Genomic DNA, 22,581 nt, shown 5'->3' on the forward strand with positions numbered 1-22,581 from the left:
GCATTCCTGAGAGCTTAGAAGATGAACTATCAAGTTCTTTAGTTATTCTCCAAAGGTGTTGATGTCATGTCCCAGGCCAGCAATTTTGTTGTTAGCCCAATGTTTGTGGAAGCACTGTGAGTGTCAGTGGTTCATATGCAAGAACAGGAACATGCTGTCGAGGAAGCAGGCACAGACAGTGTCCAAAGTGTCTGGGGCTTGTGTGCCACTGGAGTGAGAATCCTCTTAGTGACAGTCGTGGGATGGCCAAACCCATCTCAGGAGCTCAACTGAAATGACTTGGAAGTTCTTCTCTTTATGATTTATCATAGAGATTTCATGTTTGCTTAGGGAGCAAGTAAACCTAGGCAGGCAGTGATGACTGACGCCACGAAAGTTGTGGAGATCTCAACATAAAATCAGGTCGTAAAATGAGAAGAGTAAGGATTGTTCATTATCAGGTGACAGCGAGAAATGATATGCAATTATGCACAGGAAAACAAAAAAGCTACATGTTTAATTAGATCAATAAAACTATCAGCTGTCCAGAAACCTGGAGGATTTACTCTAAGAAGCTCCTCTGCAGTTTTACTATTCTGGATGGACATCATTCTAAAACACTTTCCTACTTCCTCAAAGTGCTGGTAAAACATTTTCTTGATATTAGAGTCATTATTATGAACATTGGTTATTTCATTTATGAAATGCCAAGAAGCACCTATGCCTATTGAAGTTGCTGGAGCTAAGTTCCCTGATGTCAAAAACCCTGAAAGTATGCACTTTTGTTGTGTTTGCTCTTACTGTTTTTCTGTCCCTTTCCCTGCTGTCAAACACACTTTACCCAGCTTTCTGATTGTTATAATACTAAAAAGCTTCCAATCTCTTTCTACTCTGCCATTTCTAAGTGGCTTCGGCTTGTACTCAAGTTAACCAAGACTATTAAAATAGTGCTTAAAGTAAATAGATTCCAAAATTTAGAGTATAAAGTTTATAACTATTCTTTGGCTAGTCACACACATTTGCAGCCTGCTCTTTGGCACTCAGTAAAAACAGTTAAGGCTTTCTGAGCACTTGTGATGTGCCCACCCCTGTTCTAGGCACAGTACATAGACTCACACTCAACATAATGATAATAAAACCTGCTTTACAATAGTGGCCATGATGTTAGCACCCCAGACCTCCAGGGAAGGTAATTGACCAGGGCCCCAGGTGCATCGCTTTGAAATCCATCACTGCAGTTGAGCTGAGTCTGTGCCCAGGTTTAGAATATGACCAGTGATTGAGTGTAGCAGAAATAATAAGGTCAGCCCATTCCAAAGACAAGGGGACTCCTCTGTCAGTTGGCTATGGCTCAAGGATTCCCTGGCGGCTTTGTTGAACCGTAAGTTTCAGGAGTGTCAAGGACACTTCCACCCAACCTTCTCTTGCTCTTTTCACCTGGGTCAGATTAGCATCCTGGTCTGGTAGCTCGTTCAACCTTCCCTGACTTCCTTCTTGTTTCCTTCCACACAGCGTTTTTCCAAATAAAATCCTTAAATTAGGATTGATAGGTCTAATATCCTGTGAGTGAGAGTCATGGAAAAACAGCCCAGAGAAAATATAAGACGACATAACAAACCAGAAAAATCAGACACGTTTCACAAGGGCCTGGCACAATCAAAAATAGAGATCAACCTACATCATATGCTGAGAAATTTTGTAATTGCCATAAAAGAGGGGAAAATGGAAATCAAATTAGCATTGAGCTTCTTAACACCTCCACCGGAGACTAAAAGTAAATGGAGAAAAGCTTCCAAAATTTGGAGGGGGAAGGTATGGGGCCAAATCAAATGTGAGGAAAAAAAAAAAATTCAAGGACTGAAAAGTTTTACTTCACATTTATTTTTTCTTAGGAAGCTACTGGAGCAGGTGCTCCAGCAAAATGAGGGACTAGATCAACAAAGAGGGAGAAAATGAATCCAACATAGGAAAACAGATGTGGGCAGTCCAGGGTCATGGAGGAGGGCAGTGCAGATCAACAGCTATGCAGAAAGCCCAATGTGCTGCTCCTCCGATTGAAAGGAAGAAGGGGGACTCAGGGAGGAAAACCTGAAGAAATGACATTGATGGATTATCTACTATGTTGAAGGACTTCAAAAAGAGTATTAATTCATTAACTGATATTTAACCAATCTGATGTGGTACATTGGGAAAAAGTTACAAGGCTAGTAAGCACGAAGAAAACTATTGAATAGATTTAGAATGAAGCAATTACATTCTTTTATTATGAAAATTTTACACCTGTTCTAAGTAGAATAGTAATCTTGCATAGACCCATCATCCATCTTCAACATTTACCAAATTTTATCACTTTGTTTCATCTGTCCCCTATGTTTTTCCCAGGGTTTTTTAAAAGAAAAAAATTACTCAAACTTTGCAGGATTTCACCTGCAAATACTTCATTATTCACCTATTACCAATAAGGACACTTTTTAGCCATAACTACTATGCCATTATCATACGTGGCAAAGACAACAATAATTCCTAATGTCATCTAATACCTGGTCTATGGGCAAATTCTCCTGATTGTCTCAAGCATACTTTAAAATTTTTCCTTGATTTGAGTTTGGGTCCAAACAAGGTCCATACATGAAAACAGGGGGTTATGACTTTTAAGTCTGATTTTTCTATAATAGTAGTTTCCTACCTCCCTGCTCCATTTTATGCTATTGAGTTAGTAGGAAAAGTGAGTCGTTGGTCCTGTAGAATATCCTACATTCTAGATTTAGTTGGTTGCTTTCTTGTGTCATCTAATTTGCTTTCTATTCTTCGTATTACCCATAAACTGGTATTTAGCTGTTGAAGCTTAAATAGATTCAGATTCATTTGTTTGGCAAGAATACTTCATGAGCACATAATTACTGGTTGCCTTACTTTTTGTGGATTGTTAACTTCAGGAGGTGTCAGCACGATGAGGCAGTTATTAACTCCGTGTAAAATAAGGAAGTCAATAGTTTTGGTATACCAATGAGCTATGCAGAGAACAAAATTTACTAGAGTTGTTAAAATTAAACTCCTGACTTTTAGATTAATCTACAATTGTGAGAGTATGCAGGAGGAACAGTGGTATGCTGGGAAATGTGTAACAACTAGTTTTCTGGGGGGAAATAGCCCTGATAACATTTGCTGGTTTCCATGGCATAAATACTCCCACCATGGCCAATTCCAAGCTAACAACAATCATTTAATAGTTGACTTGCAAATTTTCTGAAAATTTAACAATCAGCTCCTATCAGCAGGTAGAATACGCTCCAGCACACCACTGGGATATGTATAGGAGTCACAGAGTTAAATACTTGTCACTTGCTATAACAGGAAGTAAATAAAGTCTAAAATTGATCAATCAAGACATAAGCAGAATAAGCATCTCAATTGCAAGCATGTAAATAAAAGAAAAAGTAGCCCCAAAGTTCAAAGTTTTCAATTATAAGACTTTTAGTTTAATTTTAGATAGGTGTGTGTATGATGTACATGGTAAAAAATTAAAACTGATTTTTAAAAATTTTATAACAAAAAAGAAATGGATAAAATGATGGTAACACGAAAGATATTAGCAAATCTTTGTAGGTGAGGTCAGTGATGGAAATGGCTCTCCTCAAAAAAAAAAAAAAAAGGTCTGTCTCTGTGCAAGGAACAACATAGATTCCTTCATTTCTACAACTAGGAATTGTCCATTCCATTATGGAAATCCTATGGACTTGAAGCTGAGTGTCTAGCCTGGCCCAAACTTGGTAGTGAGTAACCTCGTCAAAACGTGAAGTCTCCATTAAAAAGTACAACACGATGTTTTCTAGATTCCACATATATGCGTTAACATATGATATTTGTTTTTCTCTTTCTGACTTTCTTAGTATGGATACCAAGAGGGGAAAGGGGGGTGGGGGTGGGATCGATTGGGACATTCGGATTGACATATATACACTACTATGTATAAAATAGATAACTAATGAGAACCAACTGTACAGCACAGGGAACTCTACTCAGTGCTCTGAGGTGACCTAAATGGGAAGGAAATCCAAAAAAGAGGGGATATATGTATAGGTATAGCTGATTCACTTTGCTGTACAGCAGAAACCAACACAACATCGTAAAGCAACTATACTCCAATTAAAAAAAAAAGAAAAACTGAAAAAAAAGTACAACGTGATGAAAGCGTGTGGCTCTCGTGGTCAGTATTAAACCCACACTGGGTGAGACTGTGGGACTTGAAGTTAAGTGGGCTCCAAGGACTGACCAGGGCCACCTCCTCCCCCCACATTTACGCCATTGATTTGCTAGGGAAAATGAGTCATTGCCTAATGACTCACTGCCAAAGGAGAAGCTGATGAAAGGCTGATGAGCATTCGAGCTGGGTCTGGGCCAGCACCAATATTCCAAAAACAAGAAACACTGTGAAATTGTAGATGTTGTTGCTGGATACTGGTTCCTAAAAGGCAGTGAAAGTGGACATGGACTGCACTGTTCTCACCTAAGTATCCACATGCTTCACCTAGAGATGGATGCAAAATGCCCAGTTCCCTGGAAACTATTTCTTATACTAGACATGATCCTGCACCCTGGACTCTATGCATCCAGAGTGCATGACACTGAACTTCTGCTCTGCTGAAGTTCGGGCAGAGCCTGGCAATGAAGGAGCACCTAGCACTGCTCTTCATCCTGTACTCCTTGCATTCCAGCCACACTGCTTGCTTCACACTACACCTTCAGTTTGCCCTTCTTCGTGTCTCTTTTTTCTTTTTAAATGCAAGTGGTACATGAATTCATCCTCATGAAACAGCAGTGCAGAAACTGAATAATAAAAATGAAGAATTAATCATCCCCTGTAAACCCCACATGCTTCCGCAGACTACGCACCTAGCACAGTGGCATAAAGTGGATGTTGAACAAATATATACTGAGTCATTAAATAAAATAATAAGGGAAGTAACAACTCCAGTACCCTATCTTTTATACATGGACTTCTTTCCTTTCCATTCCTCTGTCTCTCCTTCACTCCCCCTTTTCCCCATATTTATACCAAGGAAGGCTACTGTGTCTTCCAAATTTTAACCTAGTGCCCAACTGGAGTGATTATCTGAAGGAAAATTTTTAAATGTATTTTTTATTTGTGTAGTTGGTAAGAATTTCAGCTCACACACTCAGGCATCTTAAAAATGTAACTTTTGTTTTTCATAATAAAATTAATTTATATTTTGAGTCCCCATTTTATGAAGGAGATTTCTCCCTCCACTTACCAGGGTTGAATATAAACCCCACGGGTGCATCTAAAACTCAAGGTATTAACACAGGTCAGAGGAGCATCCGTCCACACTGGTATTCACTGAGACAGAATCCCTCACCTCCTGCTTCACTTAGAAGGCTGCTGTCTCCGCGTGGCTAGGCCTCCTGAGTCAGATTCTCTCTCAGTTACTTTATACTCCTAGGCTTGGAAGCCTGTTAGGCTGGTTCAGGGTTGTCTGACTAGATACTCCTTACAGACTTTCCTCCCAAGCTATGTTAGGTTCAGGGAAACTTGGTGAGTTTCTACCCAGTAAATCACAAGTGCTTCTGCTCTTACATCTGCCAGCCACACCTGGTGTGTCTCTCTCCCCCCGCCACCCACCTCCAACTAGTCTTGACCCTCACAGAGCAGTGCCCCTAACCCACTGTCTTGTAATTCTCTTTTCCTCCCCTGTTCCACACTTCCCCAGCCTATGGAATTTTTATCTAGCTTGAGAGTAGCCAGGAGAAACTGGCTCTAATTTTGTGTTCTTCCAAATCTTTTGTTTGTGGCATAAACTTTATGCTGTGAATCCCAAATGGCTTGAACTATTGAAACTCAAGAGCTAAGAATGAACTCTCGATTTCTGCTTTTCTGTTAACAATGACTTATCTCTCAGGCAATGAATGTCTTTACTGAATGTGGGAGGGCTGGATGATAGAAGGGATTACCAGGAACAAAGTCACATCCTTGATACACAATATTATTACCCCACTGCATTTGCAAAACTTTATTGAGCTCCTGGGAGGCATGGTGGCAAGGAAGGAAGGCACAAAGATGATATAGGAATTGATCCCTGTACTCAAAGGAGTTTACAATCTAGTGAGATGACAAATGCATCCCCAAAAAATAAAAGTTAGTAAATGAAGAGTCAGATTGAAAGAGGGAAAAGCATTGTACTGACTCTCTAGCTTCAAGGTTCCAGATGAGTCTTGGATATTATAGGGCTGCTTTTAAAACCTGCCCAGTATTGTGAGTAATGGTCCAGCCTATGCCTAGACAGGCAAACTGGATGGAAGGGCCAGGGGAACTCTTCAATCCCATCCCAGCAGGGCAGGTAATAGAAAAATCACACTCAGATTTTGAAGGGGTGTGGGGATGGAGGTGAGCAGGCAGGTAGAAGATATGATTTTCTGTGCCCCCAAAGAGTTTACAGTCTAGTGGATAAAAGTCATGTCAAGATTAAATGCCTTAAGAAGAAAATAAGGCAGTATAATATAACAAACTATAGCAGGGTTGTGCTAGTCAAGGTACATCTACTGGGATCAGAAGATGCAATGAAAACTAAGTTGCCGAGTTAGGAAAGGCTTTTGGAGAAGCTGAGGCATTTTGAAATGTTGAAAGAAGTTAAGAGGTTGAATTATTACTAAGAATAGTAACAGTTGCTGAACATTTCTATACCAGTCACTGTCTTAAACACTTTACATTTATTATAGAATCCTCAACAATAATGTAAAAGTAGGTACTATTTTTATCATTCCCATTTTACAGATGAGGACACTGAGGCACAGAGAGGTTAAGTAAATTGCCTAAAACTACACAGCAGAATTGGAATGCTGGCAGTCTGACTCCAGGGGCTTCACTCTAAATTGCTATGGTATCCCACCTTTAACAAAATAGTTGAATATTTCAACAAAGAGAACAGCTCAAATTAAAGTACAAGGTAGGAGACAGAAGGGTCAGTGGGGACCTAACTAAGGCAGAGGGTTACTGCTAGAGCATAACTTGGAAGCACACACTCTAGGCGCCTCACTTGTATCTTTTGCTCCATGCAGACAACCAGTCTGTTGCTGGGACTACATTTATTCTTACATTGTGGCTGAGAAATGAGGCACTCAAAGAACCAAGATGCTAGGAGGGACTTGCCTGGAGAATCTCAAAGCAGAAAACCAGCCCTCGGTCCCTCTGGCTCCTGATCCACATTCTTGCTGCTGTAATAGTTGTGAATGTCAATGCACAACCCTCAGGGCCACACCTAGGCATCTGGGGATGAAACCGTGGGTTAAGTCCATTTCACCTGCCTTCACTAATCAAGGTCATTTTAAGATTTGCATGTCCTCCAAGCTGCACGTAGCCTAAAAAGATGTTTGCCCGAGTTGTTGTTCAGGAACTCGGAGTCAGCTGCGCCTAGTTCGAGCTGAGCCGATTAAAATGAGATAGGACCACCGACCATCCAACTGGGCATGCGCGAGTGTCGCTCAGTGACCTTTTGAACGTGGAGGCCCATAGCCTAGTTACGCCTGCGCAGAATGTCGATTACAGCACCTTTTTCCAATCACCTTTCCCCATCTCTCCATGCTCCCCATGCCTCAGACCACCCTGCTGCTTCATTCCTCATCCCATAAATACCCCCGCCCCTTGCCTTCTGGCGGGAAGATTTTGAGTTCTGTTTTTTTGTCTCTTCGTCTGGCTGCCTTGCCGCAAATATATAACTCTCTTTGCCTCAAGTCTCGGTATCTCAGCATCTTGGCTTGCTGTGCTCAGGGTAAAACAAACCGTAACTGGTGCTCTCCAAGCAGTGCCATTGTCAGCTCTTAAACTGAGTCCAGGGTTCTCTAAGAATAATCTTTTGTTAGGTATGTACCTGCAGGAGGGCAGGGATGAGGCCATTTCTAATAGGCAGAAGTGGGATAACAGAAGTCTGATTACCGGTCTAGAAGAAATGGTGGGGGGAAGATGGACCTAAAAGACTTGTCAGAAGCTTTGTCTCCTGTAAAACTCTGAGGGTTACAAGGGAGGTAGAATAGTTTCTCTAAATTTGTGGGTTTGGAACTCAAACTCTTACTCTTACTCGTACAACTTGCTTGCTGCACGGCAGGCCAGTAAGTCAGGGGATAGTGTTAGGGCCAGAATAGAGACTTTTCGGAAAGCCAGCAGACTAAGAAGATGGCGGGCTAATGTCCTAAAGAGCTATCCTAATTCGGGGTACAATTCAGGCCTCTCTTCTGCTAAGGAAAAAGCGGGATTGCAGACTTCTTAGAGCCACTGGGCCTTGAAGGAAAGCATCACATTTCTTTCTCTGCTTGCTCAGGTGGGCTGGATCACAGAGCTCCAGCAAAAAATTCAAGTGGTTAGCGGTTACTTTTACTTTTCCACTCTTATCTCTGCTTATTCGAAAGGTTTCTAGGCTAAAAGTGAATTTACCTACAAGTAATGTCTGTAACCCAGGACTATGGGATGGGAACTTTCTTAAGGGGACTTAATGAGCTATTCGGGCACATTTCTTTAATGCTTAACTTCTGACGTGAAAGGCTAAAGTAGTAAAATAGGCTAAAGAATGAGGGGAACAGTTTCAATGTGGTGTTCTGTTCTTTCTGTTACAAAACCATAGATAGAGCAGTGGTTTGAGCCAGAAAACATTGTCAACAAGGATACATTGGAACACTAGGATAAAACAAAACCCCAACACAGATTCTCAGATTATTTAAATTAGCCACCTCAGACAAATCCTGTGAATCGAGCGTGAGGGAATGGTCAGGAATTTTTAGAAATATGGGTGATTAACCTGTTTACAGAAAGAAAAGTGAGAAGGGCAAGCTGTGGGATTTAATGATGACTACAATGTGATAGTTTACCCATAATATGTACACAAATCAAATCTTTGCTTTAGCATATCAGAAGTCCTTGCTCTTTTTAAGGAGCCCTTCTGTGAATCTTAAATCACCGGCCAGTCACCGAAGGGCCAGTGGGGGCAGTACCTCAGGAAGAGTGGGATTGCTGGGTTCCTGGCCCACCTCTGACCCTTACTGCTGTGGACAAGGCTCATGACCTCTTTTTGTCAAAGTCTTCAATCCCAAAACTGAGGCAAAACCTATACTGCCTACATTATCACTGAGCTCATGTGAAATAATGTTGGAGAAAACTTTGAAAATGTGTTAAAAACAGCCCACAAAGGGAGGGTATGTTTATCTGTAAAATGCAGGTAACACTGACTTCAGGCCCCAACAGAGATGAACTCTCCTTGTTATCAGCTCCAGTTATACTTCCAAACAACAAGACGTGCCTACACGTGCAGGGGTTGCTTTCCTGCAATTTCTTGTCTTTTATTGATCTGAGTGCATCAGACATTCACCTTGCTGGTTGGGGCAACACTGGCCCTATGTAATGGTTGCCAGTCACAGAACAAAATTAATTACATGGGAATCATCTTAAGAGTTTTGACTGTCTTCTTAATCTAACCCAGGACACCTGAAAGGGAGCCCCAGCTCTACTTGACTTTCAGAAGTGACCTTTGGTTACCTGGTTTCTTAGCTTCTCTTTGTGTGAGAGCCCTTAAAAATTGCAGTAGGCAACCTGGCTTTTTAACTTGTGTCATAATTGCTGCTGCTGATTAACCCCCTGGCTGCCCTGCAGCCTGTAATACTGTATCTGGTTGTCTGGCCTACAAGGTGACTGCAATTACTGCTGCTATTTGTAGGACACATTTACCGGAAACAAATGACCATCTATTCGATTGTAAACAACTAGGCCAAAATCTCTTAATAAGGATAAAGACCAAGGCTACTAACTTCAGAACTCCCAGCACAGACATTCTTAGGAAACATCTGTTGGTGATTAATAAAAATACCTCATCTGTTTAGCACTTTAGAATTTACAAAGCATTTTCCCATATACCACCGATTATTAACATTTTGGCTGAGTCTCTCAGGCTTTTACCTGTTAAAGATAACCAACTGTACTTGCTGATGTACAGTACACTTAAACTTAAGCTGTTGTAACTCATACGTTAACAAAATCTGTTGGAATTGTGGTTCTCAATTCTGGTTACATACTAGAGGTGCAACTGAGTAGAACCCTATGGGACCTTCCTGGGAGAGACCACCGCATGTCCTCTGCCTGCCTCTTGCTTACAGAAAACTTTAGCCTCTTAGGCCTTCCCCAGATTCCAAAGAGCAAATTTAATCAGAAAAGTGGGAAAACGCAGAAACAAAGGAAAACAGTCAAGCAAGACAAAATAATAGCTTAGCCATTCAAGTCAAGGACCTTTAGTTCCTCCTGAACCAAACCCTTGAGCTCTTTGGCAGATACTGAAATGCCCACCAGGTGGAAGGAGTTAAACTGCATGCTGACCACAAGCATGTAGATCCCCAAACTGGTTGGAACTAGAAGGCTGATGTTGACTTCGGATTACCTCACCACCAGCTAACTAGAAGTATGTCCGCAAGCTGATCAGGCACTCAGCAACCTTCTCCCTCACCCTGTCTTTAAAAACCTTTCCCTGAAATCCGCTGGGGAGTTCAGGTCTTTTGAGCATTAGCCGCTAGTACTCCTTGCTTGGCCTTTTGCAATCAAACCCTGCACTTTCCTTCAGCACAACCCGGTATCGGTAGATTGGATTTACTGCATGCAGGTGAGCGGACCCAAGTTCGGTTTGGTAACAGAAGCACCTGGGGGTATTACAGATTCCAGGGGCTGGGTCTCCACCTCAGTCCAACTGAATCAAAATGATGTTTTGTTTTACTCTGTCAGGGGGTTCAAATGTGCAGCCAGCGCTGCTTTTATACCAGAAAGACCGCAGAGTGGCAGAAAATTGGGTTCTGGGCCCATTGGTACGAAGAGCTGTGTACCATGGATACATATAAAAAGGGAATTCTGGGTCCCAAACTATTAATTCAGAAACAGTTCCTCTGACTGTTCTTTTAGATATAGCTATAGTAAGAAAAAAAATTGCTGAAGACAGGAATTATATGGGTACACACCTTCCACCTTCTAGCCTGCTGGCGTCCACATCCCCACTTCTCCTAGTTACTAAAGAACTAGGGTCCAGGCTCCTCCATGGGAAATAATACAGCCTTAGGAGGCAGGCTGACTGAGTTAGGGTGAGGCTGGATTTTATTTTATCTGTTGCAGTATCAGTTGAAGGAGACAGGTGCTCATAAGAAGAAACCCACATTGGCTAGTTGAAGATAGTCGGGGGCAGGTCTTCTGTAGTTAGCTTGTGCACACGTGATCAAACTCGGACGATTATCTTGCCTTCTCCCAAACGTATGCGAGACTGGCTTCTAATTCACCGTGGGCCGGGTATGCTGCTGGCTGCATTCTGGGGTCAGATGGTCAAGGCTCCCTGATACCCAGGAGACCTATTAACAGTCAGGACCTTGTTTGACAAGGCTTTGTCCTAGAATCCTCGAATTTTGTACAGTCACGGCCAAGACAAGAACAACCACGTCTGATCTGCATAACAATCACATTATAGAACCAATTTACCAGGCCAGCATCATATTTCTCATGTCACAGAGGCAAGGTTCTCCTCAGGACATTCCAGCAATTCCATGGCTGAAAGAGACTATGTTTGCTGTTAGTAGTAGTGTCAGTAGGTGAAAATGAGCTAGGTCATAAATGCCAAACGTCACGTTTCCCTTAACCGGTTTTAAAAATTCACAAAAGTATTTAAAAAGTATTCACATGTATTTGATGTGACAGAGATGGCCCTTATTGCCTACTTTCTTTTCAGTTCCTAAAATGCAAAGTAACTGTCACTGACAATTGTTGATCAACAATATAATGTGCTTATACTCGCTCTCTGGGTTTCCTTCTGACCATCTGAGTAACCATTTTCCGGCAGAAATTTCAATTCATATGTTGCTACTGACCTGCCACAGCTGGCAAAATGTCACTGAAGTGTCACATGTAAAAGAATGAAAACATCTAAATGTCTCTAAGTTAGAGGCTGTGACAATTCATGAATTTTTCACAGACAGTGATTCTGTGAAAAGTAGCAGAAAGTTAATGCTGTGGAAGGGAATAGTTTTAATCTGGGCTAAAGTTTGGATTTTTGTTGGATTTGGATTAATTCCTGAGGGTGCACTAGAACAAATGGGGTTTTATGGCTAGTTGTTGTAATAACAATCAATTCTATTTCCACATTCTTAATGTTACTAGAACCCAGATGCTGTGCTTCATGGTTAATACTGTTAGGGCCTTGTTAGGGTTAAATGAGCTCCTATGTGTAAAGCACGATGCCTGGCCCTATATGTATAGCAAAGATTACATCAACACTGACAGTTGTCACTGCCGTCACGATTATTATTATAATTGTTATTACTAGTCCAGTCCATTTTTCATCTGCAAAATGAAGGACTGTTTCCACTGAAATTCTATGATTTGAATCAATGAAATGAAGCCAAGTTTCCCTAATGATATTACCCAGTTCATAAATTCATGGTTCTATCATTGGGACAAAACCCTAAAGAGAATGTCTCAAATATACTGAGATAGCTTTCAATATATGTATCTCAAGGTCACTCAGGCAAACAATGATGGTGGGACCATATTGAGCCTATCAGATGATATCTGCAGTGAGATTTTACCCAAAGGTTTTATAGGGTGGGGAGAATGGAGGAGTGAGGGCTATAACGCAGAATGTAATGCAGGGGGAAATGCTGAACCAAAGCAAGGACCAGCTGCACAGTAAAGGAAGGCTCTAGATTCCCAGCCAAGAGCGTGGGTGAAGACTAAGAACAGGATCGGCTGAAAGAGAACCAGTTTGTGTGCTGGTTCAGCCAATCAGCTATCCTGGAGCAGCAGCTGGGAACATCTCCTAGGGGAAACTGTAAGCAGAGAGAGGCTGTTCTCTATGGTGTGCTGGAGGCTAAACCGTGGGCCAGGAGAGAGGGGCTAAGGATTCCAGAATGGACAGAAGTGTTCATCAAACATGGGAGCAGGAGAGGGCAAGAGGAAGGATGAACACCTTCTGTCCTGCTGAGCCAGATGCCTACGGTGGCAGGATGAGGGAAGGCCTGGCAGTGGAGGCTCACAAGTCTCCCCTAGGCTAGGTGGCGTAGAGCACGTGGCCAGCTTTACCTTGGGCAGTACCAGGTATGAAGGAAACAGGCTCCAAGGTGCAGCATCTTCAGACACTCTTGAGTTAGCTCACCTTATATGATTGCACTACCAAGTAGTTCACACGTAGGAATCCACAACTAAAACAACTGTGATTTATGGCAGAGCATGAAAATCACCTGGAGATCACACATTCACCTGTGGATTTCCTGTTGGACAAAAACACATGACTGATTTCCTTATTTTTTATTAGACTTCTAAAATTTCATCTCTTTAGTGGTAACAAAAACTTAGTTTTTAAATCTTTAACTTTTATAGATATAAAGTATACCTTATATTTTCTGTACATTTTAGAGACCATGAGAAAGCTTAAATTTGAAATTTCCATGAGTTTTTTTCTTTCTCTCATTTGAACCCCCCTCTACAAGATGATAACATATTCATGGAGCCAAACTCCTTCAGGAACCTGAGAAACTGTCATGTTTCCATATCTTGACCCCTGTTTAACTCTTCCCTGTAATCTACTCCATCCTAAGAACAAGATATATAAATCTATAAACATGTTGGGAGTAAAATTATTTTTGTACATAGGCTCCCAAACTCTCCTTTCCTGAGGCTCCCCAGAATGGCTTTGTCTGCACCCAATTTTCCCCTCTCCAACCTCAAAGGAGGATCCTGCCCTTGCCAAACTCATTTTTTAGGATTTTGTGATGCAGAATTATGAGAGAAGTTGGTGGAAGAAAAGAATGAAATGTTCTCATGGTAGGGCTGGCAGTGAAGGAATGAGACCGTGGAGATCTCTGAAGACTGAGCGGCAGGGTGTACGTGGAGGAACAGATGGGAGAGGAAGGTGGTGTTGTGAAGAAACCCATAAATGTCTTGCAAGTTGTGTTCTTTCCAGAAATGAAAGACTTGCTGTTATTTTGAAATTAATTTTTGATGGCTGGACTGTATTCATGACTATGTCATTATTCTGAGACTGAACCATGTGGGTCATAATTTTTCTAATTAGTCTTAATAAGGTTAAATTCATGTGAGACTAAGTCACAATGATAAGAGCCACTTGGAGTGATGGTTAGATGTTAACATTGCCTACGAAGAGACACGGATAAGAAAAGCAGCGTAGGTCCGTGGTTCGCAGATCTTAAGATACATAAGAGTCACCTGAGGAGCATTTTACATCTTGGACCCCATCCCAAATAGTTTTGATGCTATTGTTGGGGTCAGAGTCTAGGAATCTGCATATTTCATTGTCCCCACATGATTCTGACACAGAGTGTTCATGAACCCCATTCTGGCTCAAGGCCAGTAAGTGTCAGACCTCTCCAGAGTTTTGTGTGCCATGGGGGCTCCTGTAGCTCAACCACAGAAGTATAATCTTAGCAGTGTTCCTTTGGATTGGCCCAAAGAAAAGTCTCTAGACATTTTCTATTGCATGCTTCCTAGTCATTTTCGCAGAGACATCTCACCTTCTCTGTAGCTCTTTATCTCCCCTCACCCTTCTTTGTAATCTATAGATCAACTGAAGACAAGAATTGTTTTTTTCTGTTTTACAAAACAAGCATTTATCTAAAACCCTCTCCAACACGGACACAAACTATTAAATTACATTCACCGGGGTTGTCTCACCAATGCAAATTTCTACAAAATCTTAATAGGACGATAATTGGAAAAAAGAGTAGTAGGCTGTGGATTGTAAGGATTAATTTGCCTGACTACATAACAGAATGCTGCAATGAAAACACGAAATGTTTTGCTTGCAGGAGCCTTTGAAAGAGGCTGCATCTATCTAAGTAGAAATGTTTCCTCACCCATAATCAACTTTGGCTGTAGATTGCCCATTTGTAAACCACACAATGAAAATATTTATGCTTGTCTCCTGGTAGGGTTTGCCTAGAGCTTTCAGAGCCTTGATTGGAAGGTGTTAGGACCACCCACCCATGGTGCCTCATCATAAAATACCGAAAGTTCTAAAGACAACATTGCTCAATCTAGCCTGTCGCCATTCATCATGCAGGTGACACAGAAAATTGTGATCCCTGAAGCGAGACTCAATGTGAAATGAATCATCATGAAATATATGATTTTGTGGAAACGCTGGAATATCAACTTGCCCGCTCAGTCCTCACAGGGAAGATGCTTCTGTGACCTTTTGGTAAACATGCACAATAACTACCCAGGAAATGGCTGTATTGATTGGTCAGCCCTGGAGACGCAGGAGTAAGAAGACCTAGGAGCAGATGCACCCATGGTTAGATACTGTTCTACCTAGCTTATATGCTCCACACATGTCCGTCCTGAAATGATCATGTCCCACCAGATCTGGAGATGATACCTTGAAGACGATATTCATCTTAAATAAATTTCAACTCTATAATAATGTATTTCCCTTGTCTCAGCCATAGCTCTGCTAGGGATTAATAAGTGAAGCAGTAGGAAGCAATAAGAAAGGCAGATGGAGAAAAGGTAAAACCACTTAACGTTTTGGATACTTGAGCCAACTTCCTTTAGGAAACCATTCTACCAGACTCCTATCTGTTAGCAGGTGTCTCATCTCTTAAAAGACATATTAATTATTGATGGGCTAAAGATGCCTGTTGTAAAAATCTAACACCCAAAGGTAGTGAAATGATTTTTAAATATTTTCTTTTTTTTCTTTCTTTCCACAGTGTAGAAAATTTTAAAGTGTAATACATTTTGAAGACAGTGCTATAGTGATTAACACACTGGCTTCCAATATCTGAGATGTTGTTGCTGTCTTAAAAAAAAAAAAAAAAAGCATTAACCAACCAAACAGGCTTGCTTCACATCCAGAACTGCTGGTGGTTTCTCAGTTACTTTTCTTGGAGACTTGGTGGAACTAGACTTAAAAGCTTAAGACTCAAATCAAACACATATCACTTTACAAACCAGTAAGCCTAAAGCCCTTTATTTACAAGGGAAAGGGGTACTTTATATCACATTCTGTTTTGTAAATAGGACTTGATATCCCAAATATTCCAAAGAGAGTGCAGCAGATAGCATGTTTTCCTGGGCTGAAGTTGCTACCATCAACAGCTGAAAGCACATGGAGAAACAGCGGAGAGTGAGTCAGACACCTGCCTAGAGCTGGCCACCTTTCTCAAAACAGCTGAGCATTTGGCTGAGCAAGGTTTGAAGTATATGATTCTTAAGAATGGCACAGGCTGTTTCTGTTTTCAACTGAGAATGTTTTACAGATTTAAAACAGAATGAGGGGAACTACCTAAGTTTGCACCCCTTAAACAATCTTTTCTAAGATTGAATATAACAAAAATCATTATTAAAAAAGAGGCTAGGTGACACACAGTTTTTGAAGCACAAGCCTACTGTGTCCCCCTCTGCCTGGCAAAGCAAGAAAGTTATTCTTTTCTACTGCACCCAAAACTCTGCCTCTGAGATTCGATTTGGCACCGGTGCACAGAGGCCAAGATTTTGGCATCACTGGTATATGTCTGCATTATTTCCTTTCAGGTACTTTGATTGAATATGAAATGAGCTAACATGTAAAAGTGATTATCTGAGGGATACGGCTCCCTCCCTCCTTTCCTCCCTCCCCCACTTCTTCCTTCTTTTCTTCCTCGCTCTCTCTCTCTCTCTCTCTCTCTCTCTCTCTCTCTCTCTCTTTCTTTCTTCCTCTTTTTCTTCTTTCCACCAGGACCAGGGGAAATTTCTTCCTATACTGCACATTAGGTCCAAGATTAAACCAAATCTGCCATGGCTTCAAGTTCAAGGCTCTTTCTGCTTCACAAACCTCTTGCTGTTACAATCTCTGAAAACCATGTCTAATACAAAAATGTTTCTGAATTTTGAATCTATTGGAGTCATAATGTCATGTTGATATGCTTTTGGAGAATTTAAGAGGTAATGCTGAATTCAACTTCTTACTGAAACCGAGCAGGACCCTGTGGGGCCCTCCTGGGCACAAAAGCCTTTCCAGGTCCCGCATTTCTTATTTCCAGGGTAAAGGTTTCAGCCTCCTAGACCTGCCCTGAGTTCCAAAGGGCCGATTCAAACAGCTACTAATCAAGGAAAGAGGGAATGCAGTAACAAAGGAGGAACAATCAAGAAACTATAGTGCAGCAATTAAAACAGGATCCTGGTCCCTCCTCAAGAAAAAAAGAAAAAAGAAAAAAACAGAAAAAAAGATGCTAATAAGGGGACTTCCCCGGGGGTACAGTGGTTAAGACTCTGCCTTCCAATGCAGGGGGCACAGGTTCAATCTCCCCTGTGAGGCCAAAAATTTTAAAAAAAAAAAGGAGGCTAATAAATTTTGATTCATACTGAAAATGATGCAATTAAAAGGAATCCTGGAGATTAGCAGTCCAAAAACTTCCACCCGTTTCTCTAAAACAGTACAGAATTTAGCTACTTGGTATGTTTCCCTTCAATTAAAAATTCGTTCCTGGTCTTCTCGCTGAGCGGACGACAAAATCTGAAGATATTCAGAAGACAACTGCTGTAGGGTGCTCAGTGGTGAGGACTCAGCCTTCCATCATGGCATTTCAGAACCTTTTTTTATTTTTTTTGTCATAAGAAGTAGACATTTTCTCTAAAAATGTACTCACCTATTTAAAGTTACTTGTTTCTATACACTTTATACCCATTTAAAAAAATTAAGTGCCAGGGAAAAGTTTTATGCCAAAATCTTGTGGGTTTTATTAAATTGTACTGATGGTCCTGCTCATGAATGATGACTTTGCAAATAAAAAATAATTGGTCTTAAATATTTATTTCCCTTTCCACCTTGCTTTCCATAGGATGGATGTATTGCTGCTGTAAATCTAGTAGTACAAGGAAAAACGAAGCAAAACTTAAAATGGTATTTTAAGCTGTATGATGCAGATGAAAATGGTTCTATTGACAAAAGGGAACTACTGAACATCTTCATGGTAAGTGCAGTAGTAAAGTATTCTTTTCAGGACATTATATAGTTAATTCAATTTTCTTCCCTGTGGAGTCAGTGACAGTTCCCTATGTGGTGGGCTATTCTCGGGATATACATTTGGAATGGCTGAAGCAATGTCAGTTTCACCATCCTGTTGGTTACTGAATGTGCAATTGTGTATCAGCATTTTCTTCTAGGTGCAGTCCACTCTGAAGTTTACAAACTTAGCAGGGTATTGAGATGAAAAATAAACATGATGATGGGCTTCCCTGGTGGCTCAGTGGTTGAGAGTCCGCCTGTGGATGCAGGGGATGCGGGTTCGTCCCCCGGTGTGGGAGGATCCCACATGCCACGAAGCAGCTGGGCCCGTGAGCCATGGCCACTGAGCCTGTGCGTCCGGAGCCCACGTACCGCAAAAATAATAATAATAATAATAATAAGTAAACATGATGTCCTAAAACAGCTTATCATGTTTTCTCTGCCTCGGTGCAGAAAGTCTGTGGGAGCAGCTAAAATACAAAATGGTTTATATAGCAAAAAGACATGGACAAAAAATAAAGGTACCTGAGGAACTAATCTTTCTGGGAGCTTGACTAAAGTATTTTCTAATAGATAGCTCAGGGATATCAGATCCTTTCCACCTCTAAAGTTCAAGGAGTCCCTTTATAAATCTTACGCCCCCACCCTCTGCCAGTGAGGCAGAGGAATGAGGGTAGTGATTACCATGGTATGAGATAAAATGGATCCCAGAGTAAAAGAGTATTAAGTGGGACACTGTGCCCGAATAAAGATATGAAGTAAAATAAACATTATGAATGTAATACACTAAATTTGTAACACAGAATCAGAACTAGAATCAGATACCTTAGAAATGATCTGGTCCAAATGCTCTCATTTATAGATGGAGCTGAGTCCCAAACATAATACATAGTATAAATCTTAGCAAAAATGCGAGGAAAAAATCAATGGGTAGAGCTACAATTATGACTGAATGTTTTAACAAATGGACAAAGCTGTTAAAAATTTAAAACTCTTTTAGCAAATGTGTAGTTAACCAATATATGAAAAGAATTCAAGAGTATGATAATACTAATATTGCTTCCATTTAAATCTCATCAGAAAGAGTACTAAGATATATTTTGCAGTTGAACTTCGTAAGCATTAAAATTCAGAAGTTCTGCATACATACTACATGTTGTAACACAAAATTGGGAATCTAAAATATTCTATAGAGAATTCCCAACCCTATGTAAATTTTCAAATATCCTCTTAAATATACTTATTTTAAAAACATTAAATAAGTAATACAGCATACAAGTATTAGGGGGTGCCTCCACAGCAGTACTCAGATCAGGGGTTCGTATTCTGCGATCTATGGATCTATGGCCTTTAGGAACCCTTGGCCACCCCCTTGGAGTCAAGGGCAAAATTTTGCCTGCACGTGATCCATTTTCTTCAGGGGAGGGAGAGGGTCATCAGATTCTCAAAAGAACTAGGAAGAACAAAAGGATAAAAGTGGTTATTTTCTAAATCTTATAGGAAAATTTACATAGGTTTTCATTAGTTAAAATGTGTAGCTTAGTGAGTCAAGGAAAGAGAAATATTAAGTAGCTAGTTGAGTTTTTCCTTAAAATGTTTAGAAAGAGGACAAAATAAAAATAGGGAAACAAATAATAAAAGCACAGAGCAGAAATTAATAATTGGATACTATTTGTCTGATTAAGTCAATAAAGATTAAAAACAATAAGATGTAATTCTGTCAAGGGCACTGTGAGAAGAGCACCTGTACACACTGTAGGGTATGAAACGGTCAAGATGAGGGCTTTGGAGAAGGACTACTGGAGAGGATTTCTTGTGTAAAAGCCCCCACGTCACTAGCATGAGGGTTTAAGGAGACCGGTGAGGTGTGGCGTGCCCTGCAGTTTGGGGAACACGTTCCAGTGTTTGAGTCACACGTGAGGAATCGAAAACGCAGACCGTGGCAGCAGAGTAACAGGATGCATTCCTGGAATCTGCTGGGACAAAGGATGCTTGGGCTTCTCCATGGATCAGCCATGGGCCACTGAGAGAAGAAGCTGGCAGAGAGCTGTCTTGGATCTTGTCCAGCTGAGCCACTTGGAGAAGTGAGGAATCCTCAGAAGAAGAAAGCTGGAGGTAGGTCTGGAGAGTGGTTCTCAACCAGGAGCGATTTGCCACTCCTATTCCCCCAGGGGACACTTGGCAAAGTGTGGAGACATTTTGGTCGTCAACTGGAGAGATGGGGAGCGTGTGGTGCTACTACTATCTATTGTTTAGGGACCAGGGATGCTGCTAAACATTCTACCACGCACAGGACAATGCAGAGCAAGAAAGAATTGTTGAGTCCAAAATGTCAGTGGTGCAGATGTTTAGAAACCCAGACTTGGAGCCTGCCGAGGGAGCCTCAAGGGATCAGCTGGAATAGGTAGAAATAGAAATACCATTCTTGCATATGTGCTCAACAAAAATTTGTGTACATGGTCATCAAAAGACCTGACCAGGAGTGTTCGTAACAATTTTTGTAATAACCAAAAAGTGGAAATAGCTCATGTACATCAACAGTAGAATGGCTTTAAATTGTGGTATATTTTCCCAATGATATACTATAAAACAATGAGGATAAACAAACTATTGCCATGTACAACAACATGCATGAATTCCACATACTTTAAAAAAGTGCGTGATTCATGTCTAGGGAGATGCGGGAGAGTCTCAGTAGTGAAAAGGGGGTGGGAGGCCTCAGAGAAATAGTGGTCTTTAAGCATCTGCTATCCGGAGAGCTCTGAAACTGTATGATCATGACAGTACCTGCCAAGTCAGGGCTCTCCTGGTCCCCTTTTCTCTCCCCTCTCCTGCTGTTCACACTCAGAGGGGTCAGAGAAGGGCTTAGTAAGATGCAGGAGAAAGAGCAGATGTACTAAATGAGGAAGGAAAGAAGGAAACAAACCATGCCTCCTTGCCCCACCCCCATGCTTCTCCTAGAAGAAGAGGGAAAATGTGAGGCACCCTGACATCTCCCTTCAAATTATTATCCTCTTAGGCCTCATCAATCTTCCAGTCAATCCTTCACTCTCACTTATATTGCCTGGAGTTGGGTGATGGACAAATTCTAGAAATTTCATAATCTTTTATTATGACGTATGCATGCAGTCTAGTATCATTTCAGGATGTGGGAATACTCGATGCCTAGCCAAATTTTCGAGGCTTTCGGAGCCTCTGCAAAGACACTGAGAAACCTTAAAAACTTTCATCTAATAGGCTACCTGTACCTAACCGTTACTCTTGTATTATTTGACTGTGAGATCTTAGCCTGCTAAGGCCAAGAGTGGTGTTTGCCACTGTTAATTCTGATTGATCCTTGGATTCAGGATTAGTAATGCTTGGGAAGCAGCAAGAGAGAGTTCTATTTAAGACCATGCCTCTAATTGAAATATGTTGCCAGCAGTTTTTCTAAAGATTCCTTCATGTTCAATCAGGATAGTTATGTTCAAATTCCCAGATGACTAATCCATTCTCTCTGTGTCTCTCTTTCATTTTATTAGGAATTTCTACATCAAATATGGGTCATTTAATTTAATCACCTGGGGCAAGGGTGGGGGTGGGGGAGGAAGGGTGGTTGAATCGTCTCTCTAGGAAAGCTGGAAATGTCATTTTCCCTGCGTCCCCTGATAGCTTTTATGATGAAAAGTTGCTAGTGGAGTGTGAGAAATTCAGTGTCCTTCCAAGGCATGCGTATCTGTCTTCCCAGTTGATCACTCTGCAAAAGGGCACAAAAAACCCGCAAAGGTTCCAGTGGCAGAAGCCAGAGAGGAAGCATTAGATGCTTACAGAACATCCTTTTAGATCAAAGATAATTAGTCTAAAATGAGAACACTGTTTTCTGGGTCCAGAATTCTTATGACAGTTACCACTTCGATGTTTTCTCCAATGGGCTCTTAGAATCTTTTGTTACTTAATATGTTGAATGGATCCCTTTGTTCTGTAGAAAAAAACTAGACTATACTCAGTTCATTTAATTTCCAAGCCTCATTACCCAGAACTGATATACAATCTTTTTATTTGTTTTTAACAACTGAAACAGGTTGGATAGCAAAACTGACATAAACAATTGCCCCAATTCTGTCACAACGGGGTAAGAAATGTCACAAAATGAGTTTGCTTCCAGAAGAGTTGAACTCTCTGATTTAGTTTCTTTGCAGGCACTACAAGCCCTCAATGGCCAGCAAACTCTGAATCCTGAAGAATTTGCCAACTTGGTGTTCCATAAGATTGATACAAACAATGACAGTAAAGTAGCTACTTACCTAGGTCTCACTTTTCTTACCGAGCAGGAGTTAGTGGCAGTGTGCGAGATGCCCCATTTAGACAAAAGCATGAACCTTTCGAGCAAACCCCACTTGTAATATCACCCGACTTGTAATATCATAATTTGACCGGTACAATGTTCTCCAGTTGATACAATTGAATTGAATAAATATTTATTGACCATATTTACACTTAATGTACAGGGATTGACACTTTGGTATATATAAAGAAGAGTAAAGGGAGATAAAAGGAAAAAAAGTTGGAGAATAGGAGATGAAGGGCCCTCTGCTGT

At 41.1% G+C, this 22,581-nt stretch overlaps 1 protein-coding gene across 1 annotated transcript in view; it reads left to right on the plus strand.

Moving 5' to 3' along the window:
- The window catches only part of GUCA1C (guanylate cyclase activator 1C), a 32,062-nt gene that overhangs the window by 2,312 nt on the left and 7,169 nt on the right, over window positions 1-22,581 (plus strand). The window contains 2 exon segments of the mRNA XM_007450544.1: window positions 17,839-17,970; window positions 22,184-22,270. Of these exon segments, the coding sequence (XP_007450606.1) occupies window positions 17,839-17,970; window positions 22,184-22,270 (219 nt within the window).

This window comes from Lipotes vexillifer, unplaced genomic scaffold (assembly GCF_000442215.2).
Source record: "Lipotes vexillifer unplaced genomic scaffold, Lipotes_vexillifer_v1.1 scaffold946, whole genome shotgun sequence".
In the NCBI taxonomy this organism is placed as follows: Eukaryota; Metazoa; Chordata; class Mammalia; order Artiodactyla; family Lipotidae; genus Lipotes; species Lipotes vexillifer.